The 19,146-nt window shown below is 40.7% G+C and overlaps 1 protein-coding gene across 1 annotated transcript in view; it reads right to left on the minus strand.

Annotated features, from left to right (window-relative positions):
• Positions 1–19,146, minus strand: part of glra1 (glycine receptor, alpha 1) — a 152,606-nt gene that overhangs the window by 121,558 nt on the left and 11,902 nt on the right. The window contains exon 2 of the mRNA XM_042228878.1: positions 6,853–6,977. Coding sequence (XP_042084812.1) covers positions 6,853–6,977 — 125 coding nt within the window. The remainder of the gene's footprint in view (positions 1–6,852; positions 6,978–19,146) is intronic.

The raw sequence follows: 19,146 nt of genomic DNA on the forward strand, positions 1-19,146 counted from the left end.
CCCCCGCAGCCATTCCTCCATCCTACGCTCATTACCTTATGCCCATTAATCCCATTAAGTAGCCATTAAACAAGTGCTGATAACACCAAATGAACGTCAAGCTCCGACAGCTAATAACTAAAGTCCCGCCTCGGCACGTTCAACTCCAGCAAGGAGAGAAGGAGGAGGAGGGAGACGCACAACACAAGAGAAGCAAAGAGTTGTGTAGCTTTGTGCAGCAACAGCTCCTCCAGCTGTGCAAGGACAAAGTGAGGAGGAGAAGGAAAATAATCTCTCGTCCCCTGTGCATATTTACTCAGGTCCACCGAAGCAAAGTGACGCAGTGATGATTTTTCAGTGAGAGGTCTTTGATATCAGGAGGAGGGAGCTTTGCCAAACAAAATAAAAGGACTGTTTCAAGGAGCAAACACGAGCTATGAAGCAACAACGGGGGCCGCTCAAGAGTGCAGAAGATGAAAACCTGCTGAAGCACAGATTTTAAAGCTGGTGACACACTCAGTGTCTTCTCAGGCAAAAAGCCCTGCCTTGCAAACACGGGGGAGTCGGAGGGTGGGGAGTTTGGTTCGCCAGTGGTCTGTTCAGGTCGAGCCTGAAACCAGGAGCTTGGTCCGAGTCATTGGCCTTGCTGCTGCTCGGCTTGAGTGATGAGGAAGGACAAGGTTATGGCGGAAAGGGAGAGGAGAGTCGCAGTTGTAGTCGGCGCCATTCATCAAGCGTGCACGAAGACACACACTTGGACACAAGAAGAATTACACAAACCCTCCTCTCCCTCATTGGTTCCCTCGCTAACCCCCCATCTCTCCCTCTCATACACACTCCTTTATCTCCACAGCGCTGTGTGGCCATTCATTACCGGGGTAGTGCATCAGAAGGACTCGGTGCTGCTGTCTGAGGAAGTAAAAAAACCTCCTGTATGACCTCACCTGCTACCTGCTCACCTGAGCAAATGTTTCAAGAGACAGATGCTAAAATAAAGGAGGGCTAAACAGATAAATAGGGGACAATTTCTTTATTAATGAACTTGTCTTTCAACCACCGATAAGGAAAATGGATATGCAGGAAGAGATGAGGAAAATAAAAGGAAGAGGGAAGAAAAATGAAGATTAAAATATAAGAGAATAAAATAAAAGATCTGATCACTATGCAGAAATAAATAAGACCAAATGATGTGTGATGAGCAAGGAAACTAATAAGGAAGCAAAAATTAAGAACGCAGCTATAAGCAGCAGACAGAAATAACGAAAAGGCAAAGACAGATGTGAGGTTTGGATGAAACACTGTAAAAACTGAGAAAGCAGGAAAAGAGAAATGAACGTAGGATGAAGTCATGGATTATAAACAGCTCGTCCTGAATGTGTCACGAGTGCTTGCTCTCCTCTCTCCAGCAGACGAACTAAACTAAATCATACACTGGACCCCTGCACCGGATCACTGGGATTTCTTCTCGTGCTGCCATAGTCATAGCCTGGGGCAGATCTCATCACTTCCCCATCCTGTCCCCTCCCGCCCTCCATCTACTGTGGCAAAATTAGCAGGGCTGGTGCTAATTGGATGAGCATGTATGATGTGTAGGAGGGAAAAAGAGGAGCACGGGGAGCTCACAAACAAAAAAACAAGAAAGAAACTATTTATGACATGCAGCAGTGGTGAATGAAGAAGAAACACCCAGTGCATCATGGGAATTCCCCAGCAGCCTACGCCTATTGCAGCATAACTAAGGGAGGATTGAGGGTCACCTGATCCAGCCCTAACTATGTGCATTAGCAAAAAAGAAGGTTTGAAGCCTAATCTTTAAAGTAGAGATAGTGTCTGTCTCCTGAATCCAAACTGGAAGCTGGTTCCACAGAAGAGAGGCCTGAAAACTGAAGGCTCTCCCTCCCATTCTACTTTTAAATACTCTAGGAACAACAAGTAGGCCTGAAGTGTGAGAGTGAAGTGCACTAATGGGGTGATAGTGTACTAGGAGGGGATATGATGCTTTCAGGACTTTGCACATGAGAAGGAATTTAAATGTATTTCTGGAAACAACCAAGATCAGCAAGGTCAACGAAGGGAAGATAAATCTCTCTTTTTTTATCCCTGTAAATACTAAGAAATTGCAGTAGTCCAGCCTGGAAGTAATAAATGCATGAACTAGTTTTTCAGCGTCACTCTGAGACAGGATGTTTCTCATTTTAGAGATATTGCACAAATGGAAGAAACCAGTCCTACATATTTGTTTAATATGTGCACTGAATGACATATCCTGGGGTTCCTCACACTGTTACTGGAGACTAAGGTAACGCCATCCAGAGTACAATACACTCAGTTTGTTGTGAATTTAGATTTACATTTGCTATGTTCCCCATCATAAAATAGATATCAGTTTTACTGTAGACAGAATATCTCAAACAGCACGTGGGAGGCGTTCCATCCAGTAAAATAACGGTGGTACACAACAAGAAACAAAAAGATATTTGAAAAGCAGGTCAATATTAAAAAAAGACACCAAAATGGATTCATATAAATAATACAACACTGAAGCTAAATCTAGCGTGTTTCCACTCCAAGTGCTTCACACTACAAGGCTCGTCCATCCATCCTGCACCACACAAATCCTTCTCACTCTCGCTCTGATGGATGCTTCAGGGCCAGTTTGGGGTTCACTGTGTTGACCGCCTGATGTCACCTGGATGGTCCCGGGGTTTGAACCACTGACCTTTCAAATGGTGGCCACCCCACTCTGCTTCCTGAGCCATAGTTGCCCCAGGCACTGACCCGACTTCCTCGGGCAGCTTGTTTCGTAGCTGTGCGGCTCTGCATGTGTTCACTTCTGCTGGTTTTAGTTAAAAAAAACAACAACTTTGTTCTAGTCTAAATTGGAAATTGTGCAAAAGACAAAATGAAACTGTGTGACGCGCCCAGTGTGTTCTCAGGGTAATACACAGTTATCAGGGTGTCTTCACCGTGTTGGAGAATGTGCACAGGTGACAGTGACGTTTCCACTACAGCAGCTGACGAGCATGCTAGTTGAAGGATCCCTTCCTTAAAAAGCTTCTAAGGAAACACGTTCGAGCGATCCGTGTGCTGAATGCCACATCATTACAGACACACCACTTATTAAAGTGTTCCCACTTAGCATGTTATGGTGATGATTATTTTTATTATAATACCCCCATGCTATTCTAGTTCTTCCTTTTTTTGCTCCCTGCCTGACTCCCCTACTGTGCAAGTACATTTTTTTTGTTGTTGTTTCTTTCCCCCCGAGTTTACGAGGCCGCCGAGCTGTCAAGCTGTTTATTTCATGGGTGTGATTAATGCAGGGGTGTAGTCGGCTGGTAGGGGACGCACACAAACACACACACTTACACACAAAAGACTGCATGAATGAGCAAGTCGGAGAGATCACGCTGTGTTACTCTGTCGACCTGACAACCATGACAGAATCTGGAAGCTCATGTCGGGCTGTCTGCTAACGATGGCCCCTGACACAATTAGCTGAGCACATTATATAAAAGATGGGCTCCTCCTCCTCGTCCATACGTATCTTCATTACAGATCTGCGTTCGTTACAAATTTACCCCAAAACAGAAAGTATCTGACGTCTGAGCTCATTTAAATAAACGTGTCTGTGTTACAGGGGACATTGGGACTCTTATTATTCTGTGCGTGTGCGGCACAGCGCCGGAGAGTAATTTCATCTGCATTAAAATTTTTTATTACATCGCATTAGAAGAAGGAAAAAAAGATTAAAGCTATAAATTCAAATAACTGCCACACATGCCTGTTTAAATCCTGATTTGTAAAGGTCAGTGCAGTGCTAGCTTCAGTAAATCGCGCGGGAGTGTTGCTGAGCAGAGCTGAGGAGAAATCAAATTAAAAAAACAGAAATGATCTCCAAAATCGGCTCGCGACAAACACCTGAGCAAACCCTCGGCAGGTCGGCCATTCTGTAGCCAAGGCAGGTTTAATAATGCGCACTTAGTCACAGCGAAAACCCTCCGCTCCTCTCAACCCTGTCCTGCGTGAACCGAGATATCCTGCTCACCATATAATGGGCTGTACCATTATGGGCTCAGCAAAGAAAAAACAGAAGAAGAGAGAAGCTCCATGGCAGCATTCAGAAACAAAGCTGTGATTCACTTGTGCACATTCTGTGTACCTGTGTGCTCAGTGTACAAAATATTAGCAACACCTTTAAATTTCACCTGTTTTTGATTTAGAGACGACGGGCAGATGCAGAGCAGCAGACAAATAGCATCGCATGCTGACCTGACGCAGGCAGCGTTAGGTAATGTACGTCATCCCTCCAGGTTTGATCACCGCCAGAGATCCCAGAAAACATCTGGGTGAGAAGTGAACGGCAGAAATCTTTTCAGGTTATTGAAAAGACGAAGGCGAACCTTCTTTCTACCCCAGCAGGTAACATGCCACTTACTATATTACACACACACACACAAAAGCAGAGTGCTTAACAAATATATTAGACCACCAACAAATTAGTGGTTTATGCCACGGCTGACCTGAATGGACCAGGCAGGTTCTGTGTGTCGCAGCGTTTTTGTGTTTCTGTCTAGAATGAATTCGGATAAAGTCTCATGTTAAAAAACACATTTTCAAGGTCAGCTTCATGATTTATTGGTGGGAAACTAACAAAAAGTCCAATAACTTAAAATATTCTCATCTTAACATCTAAAGGTTTAAGACGTCACGTCACATTTGACCTCTGACCTCTCCTTCAAGGTCAACAAACTGACGTGAAGGTCAAAGTTATAATAATGATTTATGGAGATATTTAAAACTATGTTTCTTACTCCCATCTTTTCAATGTCGATCTTGTTTGTGTTGGAAACGTTTGTTTTATTAGGTATTTTTTATATATATTTTTCATCTAACAGGTCATAACCACAATTCCTATACTAGGACGATGCTTTATCTTATTAATATATTTTTATTATAAACCAAAATACACTTGGTGTTTATTACAAAACATTTAAAATATGAATAAATCATGAAATAAATACTACACATGTACTATATTCATATAAATAAAAAAATATACAAATATTTTAGTAGGGTACATTAAAATGTGTTTCAGTGGGTTTATTAAAGTATGTTTAAAAAGAAGAAAGGAAAAAAAATGAGAGCCGCCTCAGAGGGGAAGCTCTCTGAGAGCTTCCTGTTTTTTAATGTTTCTCGTTAATCCAGCAGAATGCTCTTTAATTAAAAATATAATCATGTAATATCTTATCCATGAATTTTAAAGTTTACAGTTTTATGAAAAAGCAGTGAAGCACATTATTATTTTGCATCGATGAACAGTAAAAATGAGTTTTAGTTATTTTTATTTTACATTTCTAAAATATTTGACAGATGGTCTCATACATTTGTGAAGCTCTGTATACACACACACACACACACACACACACCAACACACACACACACACACACACACACACACACACACAGATCTGATCACAACCATTTTACATGAAACAGATCAGATCAAATTGAGCCAAGTGTAAGGGCCATTTAGATATTTATAATTATTAATTAATGGTTTGGCAAATCTTGATAATAACCTGAAAAGGTTCACTTTTCACTAAAACTTGGACAGCGCCTAAAACGTGCGGTGATTGGGTGATGGGTTCCCGTGTGCTTTTGAGGTTCATGTTAAACCTCCTGCAGACCAAACTGCTGCCAGGTAAGACTCGAACTCCTTACACATCCCACTGATCTGCTTCTGATCAGACTTGGAGGGGAACTGAGCGTACCTCTCACTAACATTTAACCAATCTTCATCCTTTAAATGACGACAGTAGGACAAGATTTACTGTCTGGACTGCAAGGTGCCAAGGATAGCAATGCTTTGGCAGCCGTATATAAAAAAAACAAGTAAGGCACATGTTGTAACAGGTGATTAAAGGTTAATACTTAAAGAAGACGTGTTGATAAAAGCTGGAATGTCACCGGGGTACCAATATTTTGTACACATGACCCAACAAACTAAACGGAAGACATTAGAAATTTCTCACATCCACTTTATAAAATCTCAGTTCTGGCAGTTTTAAACATGCAGCAAGGCTTAAATGTCAGAAAAGCACGAGGGGAAATCAGTTTGTCTGTCTGTTCAGATGCTTAAAGATGCTGTAAATGTATTTTTAACCCATTGCATTAGTCATAGACTTTGGTGGATACGGAGGGCTGCCCCAGTTCTCTCATGTCCAGTCTGTGTTCCTAATGCAAGAAGTTTAAAGCAGAAACCTCTGACATGTGTCTTTATGGGGGCTTCCATTCAGGGAGGTCACTTAAAACTATATCGTCATCATCATCATCATGAAATCATGGTCAGCAGCACACTCATGGGAGAGAGGCACATTACCTTGACCACCAAAACAAGCACTCAGGATACTGTGTGGATACCAAGGAATGTAGCCAACTAGCTTAGTCCTTACTGGGGATTTTGTCATCTTACCATATGATTGTGGGTAAAAGTGCAAGGCTGGACTTGTGTTAGGGGAAAAAAAGGTGGGGGGAGGGAGTTTGGGGTCTGACACCTAAACTGAGCCGTGGGAAGAATTACCTTTGTTCCACACTGCAAAGGGCAAATACAGAGATCGACAAATTGAGAACAGACAAAAACATTGAAGTGATTAAATATACAGCAACAAAGTTTCAGCAACATCGATGTCTAAACATGTTATTTTCCTTTTTTCAGTTAAGCTAATAAATACAAACCTTATCTTTGGTGACATTCTTGGCTAAACAGGCATTTAGAGAAGGTAATAAAATGCAGACACAGCGCAGGTCTTTTCAGGGTACGTTTGGCTACATTCCTGTTTTATCCGACTGAGTCTTGGTGGCAACGCCTACCTTTAAAATTTGGTCGGATTCTGGCATCGTACCCCGAAACCTTGCCCATGAGCTTGTCCAGAAATTCGGACGGTGGCATCGGGGAGGCAGCTTTCCTCGCTGCAGCTTCTTTGGATGCTGCCAAGCTAGAAGAGAGAAAGGTAGACATGGTCAGCAAGAGAGGAATGGTGGATCCCAACAGATTTATGCAGCCTGGCAGTGTTACAAACAAACAATTACGTTTCATGTAAGTGATCCAAAAAAGACCTGATTAATCCCAAAGATTACATAAACCCCGCCATTCAAACCTTTTACTGGCAGACATGTCTGTGAAGGTTCTTAGTCATCCAGGTCATCGTAGTCTAAGGAGCTTGGAAAGTAAGGCATCTGGACTTCTTTAAGTTGCTTGAAGACATTTCATCTGAGAAGCTCCTTCAGTTCCAAGAGCAAATGGTGGAGAGTCCCAGATTTTAAGCCCTATGGGAATGTCCCCCCAAGAGGGTCATGGATTGATCCTCTACCTCTACATGAGCCAAGGTGTGAAAACGGGTGTAGGTCACAATCAACCCAGTTACGGGTGAATCCATAGTGAAGCCTAGTCCCACCCTATCATGTAATTTACAGAGGTCAAATGCCCCAGGGTGTGAGTGGGCATTAAGGCATCTGGGAAGAGATCTCAAAACTGGATTATAAATGGCAGAGAGTCAGTGTCATAAGCCCTCTGTTCAAAGATGGTCATTCACAGTGGAGATAAATGGCTTCTTTCACTCCTCTTTCAAACCATCTGTCTTCTCCGTCCAAAATGCTTAAAATCTGGGATTCTCCACCAGTTACTCTAACTGGTTACTCTACTCTTCATCTGAGAAGAAGCTTCTCAGATGAAATGTCTTCAAGAAATTTACAGTAGTCCGGACGCTTTTCTTTCCAAGCTCAATAGACTTTAAGTGAACCTCATTTCCTCATTTCAATGACCACATCACCATAAAAGAATTACAGAGCTAAAATCACAGGTTGGTGCACTTTCACCCAAACATGATGTTTCTCAAACACAGATGAAAAGCAGCCATCACGGGTCATGAACACAGGCTGTCATGTGTTACAAGGAAATCTGACGAAAGAACCAGAGCATGGCTGAAGTGTACGAAAAGCCACAGCGTACGTACTCACATGTAAGTCTGAGCTGTTGATGGCCTGAGAGCACATCTTTTACTCTAGTTTAAACAAATTTGGTAACAAAACACGTTCATTTGTGATTCTAATCTACAAAAAAAATGTACCCGTGTGAGAAAAAGCTGACAGGCAGATTCTTTGTTGTTGTTGTTCATTTTAACAAAGAGGTAGTTCACACTAATAAATGATTAAATCAAATATTTTAAAAATCACCTTTGGTCCTCTGGAGGTTATCCCTGCTGGCATAAAGCAGCTCCCGTCCACACCACAGATTCAAATCAAATTAAATTTATCCTCATTTGATTTCATTTCGTTTTATCTATTTTAATTAAAAACTGACTAATTAAAACTTTACAGTCTGTGACTTTAACGCCTGGCTACAAGAAACATGCTTATTCTTTTCATGAAGTTGTTACTCAAATGCTGTGATTCACTTAACCAGCTCCCATTGATTTTGCAGTTCAGTTCTTTACCTTATTAAGCTCATCATGCTCATTAGATGCTCTCTGCATAATGCCAAATCCCCAGCACAGCCTTGAGCCCACAGACATACAACGAGTCCAGAGCAAACAGTCAATAACGCTGAACACACAGACGATGATGGACTGCGCTAAAAACCAAAGCGAACAGCTACGGCACATCAAAGAAAGACAAACAGGCACCAAGCGGCTCTCCTGTTGCCATGAGGATCACTGTGGTGACCCAGCTGAAAATATTGGTCTTGACAGTTATAGTAAATGTCAGTGCAGCTTGGGACATAAACGCTCCTGCATTTATTGAAATGAAGATGAGCTGTGTTCGTTACCTACAAATGTGGCAAAAAGTCCAAGTCATTAAACTTCCCACTGCGAGGCCTGAAAATATACTCAGCATTTTACTGCAGGGGAGCATTCCTAACTCAGAGCTTAAAGCTAAACAACAAGGGGCCTATTACGCTTTCTGTTATTTTCTGTCATATTAGTTCTCTCATAATGGTAGTGAGGAAATTTCTAATGATGAGGTCAGCGTCTGTACAAGTTCAGTTCAATTCAATTTTATCTATATAGCATCAAAAAAACCCCAAAAAAAACCCAGTTGCCTCAGGCACTGGTACAAAAAGCTGCAGGCTGCAGTAAAATCTCTTCATATGATTATCAGACACAAAGTTCTGTGAACACACTGCTGTTCAAACCTCTGTTTGCAAGAGGAGGCCAATCAGAGGAAAGCTGGATTTAAAGGGAGGCAGAGGATGAACTGAGAGGCACAGACCATCGTGAGTCTGCAAAATCTCACTTCAATTTATATGGCATCAAACCAACAGAACAGTTGTCTCAGGGTAATTTATAGTGTAAGGTAATGAGCTTCTCACCTGGAAAAAAAATCTGTATTTAGAATAGGACTATCTGAAACTCGTACATGTAAAAAAATCACAATTACATCCTAATAGATAACAAAAATCTATTAGGATGAGGAAAAATCTGTTTCCCACTGTTGAAGCCTTCCCAAACATCCTTACTTTATAAAACAACATATCTCCAAAACTTTGGATAGTTCAGATCTGAGCATCAAATGCAAGCTTCTGCAGCTGTTCCAGCTGTCGTGACTCCGAGCTGATTATTAGTTATTGATGTGGCTTTTAGTTCCTGTGCCACAGCCTGTTGAACCCTGTGGTAATGCACGCCTCTGAATTTGGAATTAAATGCTTGGCTGCTTCAGTTGGATAGAAAGCGAACTGACAGTGACTCTGAACTGACCCGTGGCCCGACAGTGGAGGTGCATTAGTGGCCACTTGTAGTACAGTTTGTATTTCATTGCATCATTTCCTGCTGGGTCCAGAGACAGCACGGACAGCAGTGCGATCCGAGCTATAAATACGCTGCTGAGCTGACCCACTTCATCTGACCGCAGCTCCACGATGAGCTTTGTTATCCAGGAAGACATGAGAAGAACTCTGAAAACCTTTCACCGTGCCAGCTTTTTCCTAATGAGTCGATGAATTAATCAGCAATGAGGACTGAATGAGGACTGGGTAACTATTAGTTTCTGTTCTTCATTCTCATTCATATTTTTTGGATTTTTTAAAGTGTAATTAGTTTAATTAAATTCTACAAATACACTTTCTTCCATGTCAGTGTCCCTAAGAAAGTAGATAAAAGTATGTAAGCATTTTTCTAGCACCTGTCATAACAGTAAAGGGGTTAACTACTGAACGTCATAATCAGAATACTTTATTAATCCCAGAGGAAATTATGTGGTCACTGTTGCTCCATGACAAAAAAAGCAAACAAGTTAAAGTACTACAGTTAAAGTAAATAGCTTGATATAATACACAAAAGAAACATAAACTATGAAGTTGAAATTAAGGTGCCAACAGTAAAGGATGTGCAGAACCGCGGGGCTTTGTGCTTTCAAACTAAAATCTACGCCATAACTGCAAGCCCCTCTGAAACCATACCCCGCAACCTGATGTGCATCTCACTGGAAATGTGACTGCATGTCTGTTCAGCACCGTTGATTCGTCCTGTGCATTTCTACCTTTTCCCTGCAGTTTTTAAGTTTATCAGTAAGAGAATAGCCATCATCATTTCAACAGAAGGAACAATAATCATAGCATCAATATAAGGACTGAAACATGTCAGAAAGTTCCTGTAGGGAGATTGCTGAAACTATCAGAGTGTACAAAGAAGTGGAAAAACGTGAGGGACAAAGATGTCCGACCCCCGGAAAGAATGCCCAGAACAAAGAGCAAGTGCCCAGGAGGGAAAAGGTCCCCGCATATAAGACGCTTCTATCTAGACTAAACAACGATGTCGTAGTTACATCATAGCTCTACAAAGACTCACCGCAGAGCTCTGAGTCACACCTTAGTTAGGTTTTATTAAATAGTTCCTCTTATAATCTTTACTTGTTAATTTATGTATTCTCTCTCTTTCTATCAGTACATCAACTCATTCTTTGTTTTTATTCCTATAGACTAATTGGATTGTTTTGCTTCTCTTTGGTCCTGTGTGTATCTCTGTCATTTTAATCTTATTATTTTCTTTATTTGGTCTTTTTGCTTAAAAATGTTCTTAATTGTCACTCAAAGTGTAGAAAAGTGTCCTTCAGCTTCATTTAATCCATCATATCAGCGCAACGTGTGCACATAAACCTGGTTTTAAGGCCAGGTTCAGCAGCGGTCCATGACTCGCTCTAATGATCATATTATTGCTACAAAAAAAAAAAAGATTCCTGATTTTTAATGAATAAATAAATAAACACTCAGACAATTTAACTGTTACTATATAAATAGTTAAAAACGGTGAATACGGTTCATGCTGTTGCACGGGGAGCATATTTATACGTCACTGTGGACCGTTCCTGAGCTTGCGTCAGACTACAATCATCTCACTTCTCTCTAAACACAAATAAAATAAATCATAATAATAAAATACATTTTTTACCTACTCAGGGACTGTGGATAAACATTAGCTAGTAGCTAAATCTGGTGCAATGTTTCATCTTTGTTTTTGTACCCGGTCCCTGAAAAATAAATGTTAATGACTTTTAAATTTTATTTTTATTTCAAGTATCCGATCAAGCTGACCGAACTCCTCTTTGAACGTCTGAACCTAAACACAGGTCATAAATAAAATCAGGGCCTAATGGGAATTTTAATGACATGCATGTTTTATGACGGATCGACTCGGACCAAACCTTCTCAGAGTGAGTAGATGTTATGGATTTTGCTTCTGAGGAATAATTCATTTTGGTGCTGGAACATTCCCACTTTACAGCACTCAAACATTCAGCGGTCGTTTTCAGCCACCATGACTTTATCCCAGCTCAGGATATCAATGATTGAATATAGACAAAATTATTTTCTAAGATACTCGAGTCCAGACGACAAAGTGGGGCAGCAGCAACAGGACTTTTTGGGCTGTTTTAGCTGGTCTGTTGTGACTTTCCTGTTTTCAAACTTACAGTTTGAACAGTAAATGTGAGAATGATGATTATTTAACCTCCTCATGAGTGTGTGGGAGGAGTGCGCCGCCGCTGCATTAATCTCTCATAAATTAAAATGACAGATGATACAGTCGATCACGCTCACCTTCTAAATGTAAAACTGCAAACCATGACTTCCAATATGGTAAATTGTGCCGCGCAGCTTGATAAATAGTGGCATTAGCAATTCATAAACACGTAATGCGGCCGGCGCTGTCGCTTTATCAGGAAACTGCTGATCAGAATCGCAGTCCGCCTGGAGAAGACGGGAATTATGATGGAGCCGTGATTGGAAAACAAAACAGAAAGGGACAAATCTCCCACTAGTTCTTGTCTCATGTGTACACAAGCATGACGATGAAGTAAATACACACACACACACACACACACACACACACACACACAAACCAGCTTGCCCTCTTCAGTGAAAACACTGGAAAACAAATCATGCGGGCGGGGGGGGGTTAGGGTTAGGAGAGCAGTGTGTGTGAGTGTGTGGTTGTGTCTGTAAATGTTTGTGTGTTTAGGACAAGGACCAGTAAGGAAAGTTTGGAGACTGTCTCCATCTGCACTGCTACCAGCCACTAAGGTCATCCTGTCCTGTTGGGTAACCGGCCAAGCTGCTCGCAGAGTCACATGACACACACACACACAGTCTGCATCAGTCTGTGGTGTTAATTGCTGACAGTAGTTCACGGTGTTGTTGATAATCATAAATCTTCACAGTGATAATGACATTATAATGATCATAACTGAGTATTAATGACAGGGATGGAAATAAGTTGGCCTGATGAATGATAATCACCGTGATGAAGAAACCTAACCACATAAACACGGGAAACCCCCCAACCGAAGACTAATGATGCCTTTGCTAACAGTTATTCAGCGTGTCCACGCGGTCAGCTGAGCCGACGTGATTACAGATTTAGCACTGTCACTGTTCTTTCTCTGGATCAGGTTTACTGCACAAACATGTTTTTGCACACGTTCAACTGCCAGACCACCACATCCCAGCAGGTGGACCTGAGCACTGGACACTAATGTCCGCAACCAAACTGCACACAGAGTTAGCCGAGGAAAAAGTTAAACACCTACAACGAAGGATCAAAAGAGACCATCTCTGTTTCTGCTGATGTGAAACTCAAGAGCTGATTGCTAATCGAATGGCTAAAAGGAAGATCAGGGGGAGGCAGAGTTTTCTGCTACTATCTGTTAGAAGCTCCTACCCTCTGTGTGTCAGGTGACTGGGAGCTGTAAGCAGGGCGGAACAGGTGTACTTACAAAGACTGAAGAGCTAGCACCTGCAGAGTGACTGAGCTAAAGAGAATCACGGTGGTCACATGACTGTGATCAGGTGATTTTATGCAAACAGGAAGTTAACAAATAAATTAATGAATGAAAAGAAATATTATAGGAACGTGAATATAAAAATGTATTAATTGAGTGTTTATGAATCAAACACAATTGTAAAAAATAAAAATTGCGATGTGAAACGTTGGCACTGTATGAAAGTCCCCTCACTGATGTTTATTTTGTCCTAATGATTTTCCACACTGCCATACATGAAGGATGAGGCCGTGTTTCCTTTCTGACGGGCTTTGCTGTTAAATGACGGCGAGGCTGACGACATTATAATGATCGTAAATCACAACACAGATAATTACATTAGAAGAATCATGACTGATGATGATCAGAGTGAAAGGTTTAAGTAAGCGTCACATTATGAGTCTTGTCCAGGCTTCTGATTAACCTGACATGTTGCTGTGTTAGCCTGCTAGCCTGTTAGCTTTAGGTTTATCTGTCTTTCTTGGTATTTTGTTGACTTGTAAGGTGTGAAATCTCTCCCTGTAAGATGTTGAATGTTTATTTAAATATTAAAAAGGATGATCTGGGGAAGGGAAATATCACTGTGACATACAAAATAACTTGTTTTTGGCCTTTCCTCACATAACCTGCATCAGTTTATGTAAGCTGTGTGTCCACCCTGGTTTAGCTGGACACACGTCAGTCACACAGAGGCAGCGGTTACAGTTGGAGGGACTGAATGACATCTCCTGCAGGCTGAGTGGGGGGATTTTGACTCGGTCTGCTGCCTCGTGATTCAGACTGCACAGTTTTACACTGGGAGCAAACCTTGATGGAGGCTTACTTTGGGCCAGTTAGGAACAGGATACATGAAGAATTTGTGCCATCTGTGGCCTTTCAAAGTCTGGAATTTTGACCTTTAGTTGAACACCCTGGAATTTGGCCAGTCTGCAATTTTTAAATGCCAGTGCACAGAGCCGACATGTGTCACACCTTACAGTCTGATCAGAAGAAAGTCTCAGATGGCCGAAATGTCACGTTTGAGAAAAAATGCTGATAGAAGCTCCGGTTTATAAAGAAATTCAAAAGAGAAATGATGTGATGCACAGAAATATATGAGAAACACATCAGATCAGATCAAAGAGACAATAATGATCATTTTTTAAGGGCAGTTATAGCGAGCAGAGGGATGGTTGTCTTTCTGAATTGGCATATGATTCACGAGTCACCTGCAGCATACGTCGGACTTTGGAAAAGTGCTGCAGGCCTGTTAGTCATCAATAACCAATAACACGAAGACATTTTCACTCATTTAAAAGTCAGTTTTAAAGGTTATGCCTCATACAGCAGAAATGACACATCTGAAAGACTCGGACACGCATGTTGAAGAACTTCACACAGACACCAAGCTTATAAAATAAATATTTGTCCAAACATGCCGCATGACAGAATCTGATGTTTGAGACATGGAAAGCAAAGAAAAGTACAAATCTGCAGAGAATCTGAAAAAGTTCTTAAAAGGTGAAGTGGTCTGTGCTTTCTCTACAGAGTATTCTAATTAAATATGATAATATTTATAATATTTTATATGCAATAGAGCATATTTAAACCATGTGAAATAAGTGTAATCAAAATTGATATAGAAAATAAAAGTATGGTTCATGGTTCAACAGCCTCTTCTCTAACATTTATTGGTTATTCATTGCCTGCATAGTAAACGATTCCAATAAATAACAGTTTAAAGTTTTATTGCTTTTGTTTCAGCCAAATTACAGATTTTCAGGGGCAACAAGTACAATTTTTTGGCAAACCTCAGCAATATGAAAAATCATACAGCAGCAGTTTTTTGCACTGAATGGCAAATACGCTGATTATATATATATTTTTAATGAAGGTTATTTTAAATCCAGTGTACAAACTTTTAATCTACAAATATATCTCCTAGCTGACTTTAATGATCTGTCAGTGATATTTGTGTCTATTTGTGGCTGAGCACACAGTGTAGGCAAAACTGAGATTTAAGGCTGTGATTCTTACACTTGTGTAAATGTGATCGTCTCTGTGGAATTGTATGACAGTAGAAGAAAACTCCATGGGAACAACACTGTCCTCAGTCAAACTCTTATCCGAGGCATTTTTGTCACCTTTCACTTCATCAACGATAAGATGCCACTGCGCTCAAAGTGATGATGTGGAATCTAATTTCCATACTGACATTTGATGCTGCGCACCACCTCAGTGGACTAATTTAAATTAGTGCTTTATCTTAATCGATACCATTTTAAGTTTTCTTACTTCTACCGATCCATCTGTATTTTTGGCTGCTGCTGAGTAACTCTGTGCATGCTTGTGTTATTTAACAGATTTTATTCAGAGACTCACAGGATCGTTAATGTAAAAGCTTGGCCAGTAAAGAGACAGCACGGCTGAGTGTCTTGTCATCATTAATGGCTCGGGTCAGTGTTGACGTTCAGGTTTGCGGATCTGATGCCAGAAAACAGCGTTGCTGTAAACTGTGGTGTATGTAGCACAAAACCTGAGACGGCTCTCGACACATAAGAGTACGCAAAGTTAACTTTTAGGTTTAGGTTAAGGTTTAGAACCTTTTTTATGGTAAAATGTGCCAAACTACAGGTTACATATAGTGCATATAGTAACTAATTATCCATATATTCCAACATCTTTGCACTCTGAACCATAAATAAGCTGTACATGTTGTTATTTACACCGAGAGCAAAGAACTAGTGGGAGCTCAGTTCATTGTATGTGTACACACTTGGTCAGTAAATCTGAATCTGTCAGGGGCTGGGTTTGTGACTTTGTTGTTGTATTTGTGATTTCTTAGGCATATTGAAAGGATGTTAAGTTCTAGCACTATTATCAGGTCGCTTTAAGTTTTAATTCTAGTTTAGGTTTTTCTGTGTATTCTTAGTTATGAGTGTGCTCCTGTTCTTTGTATTATAGGGTCTATCTTGTCCTCAGTGTTTTACTTTCAGTACCCCTGTGTTTAGGTCTCTCTTGTTGGTTCGTGCTTCTAAACCATGTTTCATGTTGTCAAGCTCATGTCATGTCGACGTTCCGTTATGTCCCAGTAGGAAGTCTTGTTTCTATGTTCATTGTGCTTAGTGTTACTTTTCATCATCGTCATGATATTAATTTGTGTCAGCTCGTTCCCCATGTGTTTCTACTTCCCCTGATCACCTCCTGTGTGTATTTAGTCTGTGTGTTTTCATTCTGTCCTTGTTGGATAGTCTGTGTATTTACCCACCACGTCACATCATGATTAAACCTTTCACGATTCTGCTCAGGTTATGTTCATGTTTCTTGTCCCTGTTGACTATTTATGACTAATTTTTTCCAAGTTACGCTCCACGTCCATCATTCAGGCAACACACAGTCAGCTCCCGCCGGCCATGACAGAATCTATATAAAGTACATTTAATATGACTCATCCTCCTCACGTACTCTTAAACAAGTCAACATAACCGACCCCACAAGTTGGTGCGATTTAGCTTATTTAGGCAGTGCCACAGTATATTTCCTTTTTGTTTACACATTGATCACATTTTAAAGTGCTGACATTTTTAAACCCATGAACATTGTAGGGTCTTTACCTTACAGTATAAAGTGACTTGTGATTTGGTGCTGTATAAATATAATGGTCCCTGAACTTAGCACTTGGTACAAGAATGTGATCTCACACTCGCTGGTGAAACTCTGTGAAATCCCCCTTTAATTAAATACCTCTTGTTAAAATGAATACGTATGATTGTATGATTATGATAACTGATATCATGATCTGAGATTACTGTGACTGCTGAGCTCAAATCACATTAATTCTCCACCCTGTTGTACTTATTGTCTTTTTTAAAAGTTGCTTTCCTGTTGAAATAGTCACATGACTGAATGACAAAGCATGTGCGGTCAGCTGATGATCGTCTGTAAGTGTCAACAGTTCAGAGAACTCGTCAGAACGCCTGTGGACAACGACGATAATGGCATCTCCCAAAAACTGTGATGAAGCAGTGGCAATCAATGAGAAGACGACCGTGGTTAAGGGGCTTGGGAAGCACATCTGTAACCGGAAGGTCACCGGTTCGATCCCCGGGCTCTCTGTCCTGGTCGTTGTGTCCTTGGGCAAGACACTTCACCCTACTGGTGTTGGCCAGACGGGCCGCTGGCGCGATATGGCAGCCTCGCTTTTGTCAGTCTGCCCCAGGGCAGCTGTGGCTACAACTGTAGCTTGCCTCCACCAGTGTGTGAATGTGAGAGTGAATGAACAGTTCTGTAAAGTGCCTTGAAAAGCGCTATATAAATCCAATCCATTACTATTATTAAGACATCAGGACATCAGGACTCTGAGACCCGTCACACATCCAGTTCTGTTCTCAGTGACAACAAATTAGGTGGATCAAAGATTATCTCTGTGCTGATAATTCCTGCAGCAACGTGACAAATCGGCGCTTAATCCTCTTTACAACAACGGCCGGTGGGAGTGAGATCGGATCAAGCTCTTAGAGAAAAACAAATTTCTGTTGTTGGGCATGGCCCTCGTCGCACAGATGATACAATAAAAGCATAAGACCCGTGTGAAATGCTTCCAAATTAGCGGTGAACGCGCACAGAGCTCGGCTGATGACAACCAGATTAGTCACAGATTACACCAGCGTGCCATTGACACAAAGATCATTTTTCCCGGACATGTAGCGTGAGGTGACACTGAATTACACTGAAACTGTGAACTCTTCGAGGGGGAGTCTGGTTTTGTTGACCTTAAACTAGAGAATAATCAAGTTTCAGATTGTGTAATTGTTACGGCACAAAGTGTGGGCTGTGGGGGATTTCTGACAGAGTAAAAATAATATCAACAGATTCTGTATAAACATTTAAAAACTGATCGACTGACTGACATTTCTATGTGATTTTTCATTTCTTGTTGTTTACTTGCAATTGAATCTGCGTCTCCTATAACTGTTCAATGCTTTAACATAAGTGTCATTTCTGACCCTGAAGACATATGTATGTGTATTAAATTATAGACTTTGATTTCAATGATCATTCTGGTGTTAATTATTCCATAATCAGGCCTCTTGTTTTCAGATTTTTCAGTAATATTTCAAGCGTTTCTGCACAAATATAGCATATTTTCAAATGTTTGTTAAATTGTAACAAAGTATGAAAAAAACACAATGAATTTGCTGGTGATCACAGAGCAGTTAAAATTCACATTATGTGCTGTATATATGTGAACTTTTACATTTTTTAGTTTTTAAATCATAGAAAAAGTAATAAATGTAACTTGGTTTGTACAGTTTGTGTTTTTAAAGTCATTTTTGCATACAAATATTTGAAAACCAATACCACTGACAATATAACATTTTAGAAATTTAGAAATATTTGTTATAGATAAAGGAAACACACATATGAGACACTCAAAACATGATCCCTGTAGAAAACTTGAGGAGCTGAAATGACAGAGTCTGTGATTTTAGTGGGATGTCAGCTCAGTGCTGTGAGGGTTAATGTGCTGATGCTGTGCTCTGAATTTCCCCCTGAGGGATAAAGAGTTTGATTGATTTACATTATCACGTCTACACATTTTATGCTCATTTTACAGGCAGGATTAGTGTTTCCTGCATGACATGAAATTAAATGGGAAAAGCAGGTCAACAATAAAGTTTCTAACTAATGAACTTTTGGTTTTGTGGAACAATTTTGGAAGTCTGTGGACCGTCCCCTTTTGATTCATGTTTGTTTGCTTCTCCTTACTTAAAGAGATGGACTCTTACGCATACAGCACTTTTCTAATTGAGTCCTAAAAGTGCTTTTAGTACCAGCCTCATTCACTCAGTCACACACACACACACACACACACAC

Source organism: Haplochromis burtoni, unplaced genomic scaffold (assembly GCF_018398535.1).
Source record: "Haplochromis burtoni strain Fernald_Lab_line unplaced genomic scaffold, NCSU_Asbu1 Contig_361, whole genome shotgun sequence".
NCBI classification, from domain to species: domain Eukaryota; kingdom Metazoa; phylum Chordata; class Actinopteri; order Cichliformes; family Cichlidae; genus Haplochromis; species Haplochromis burtoni.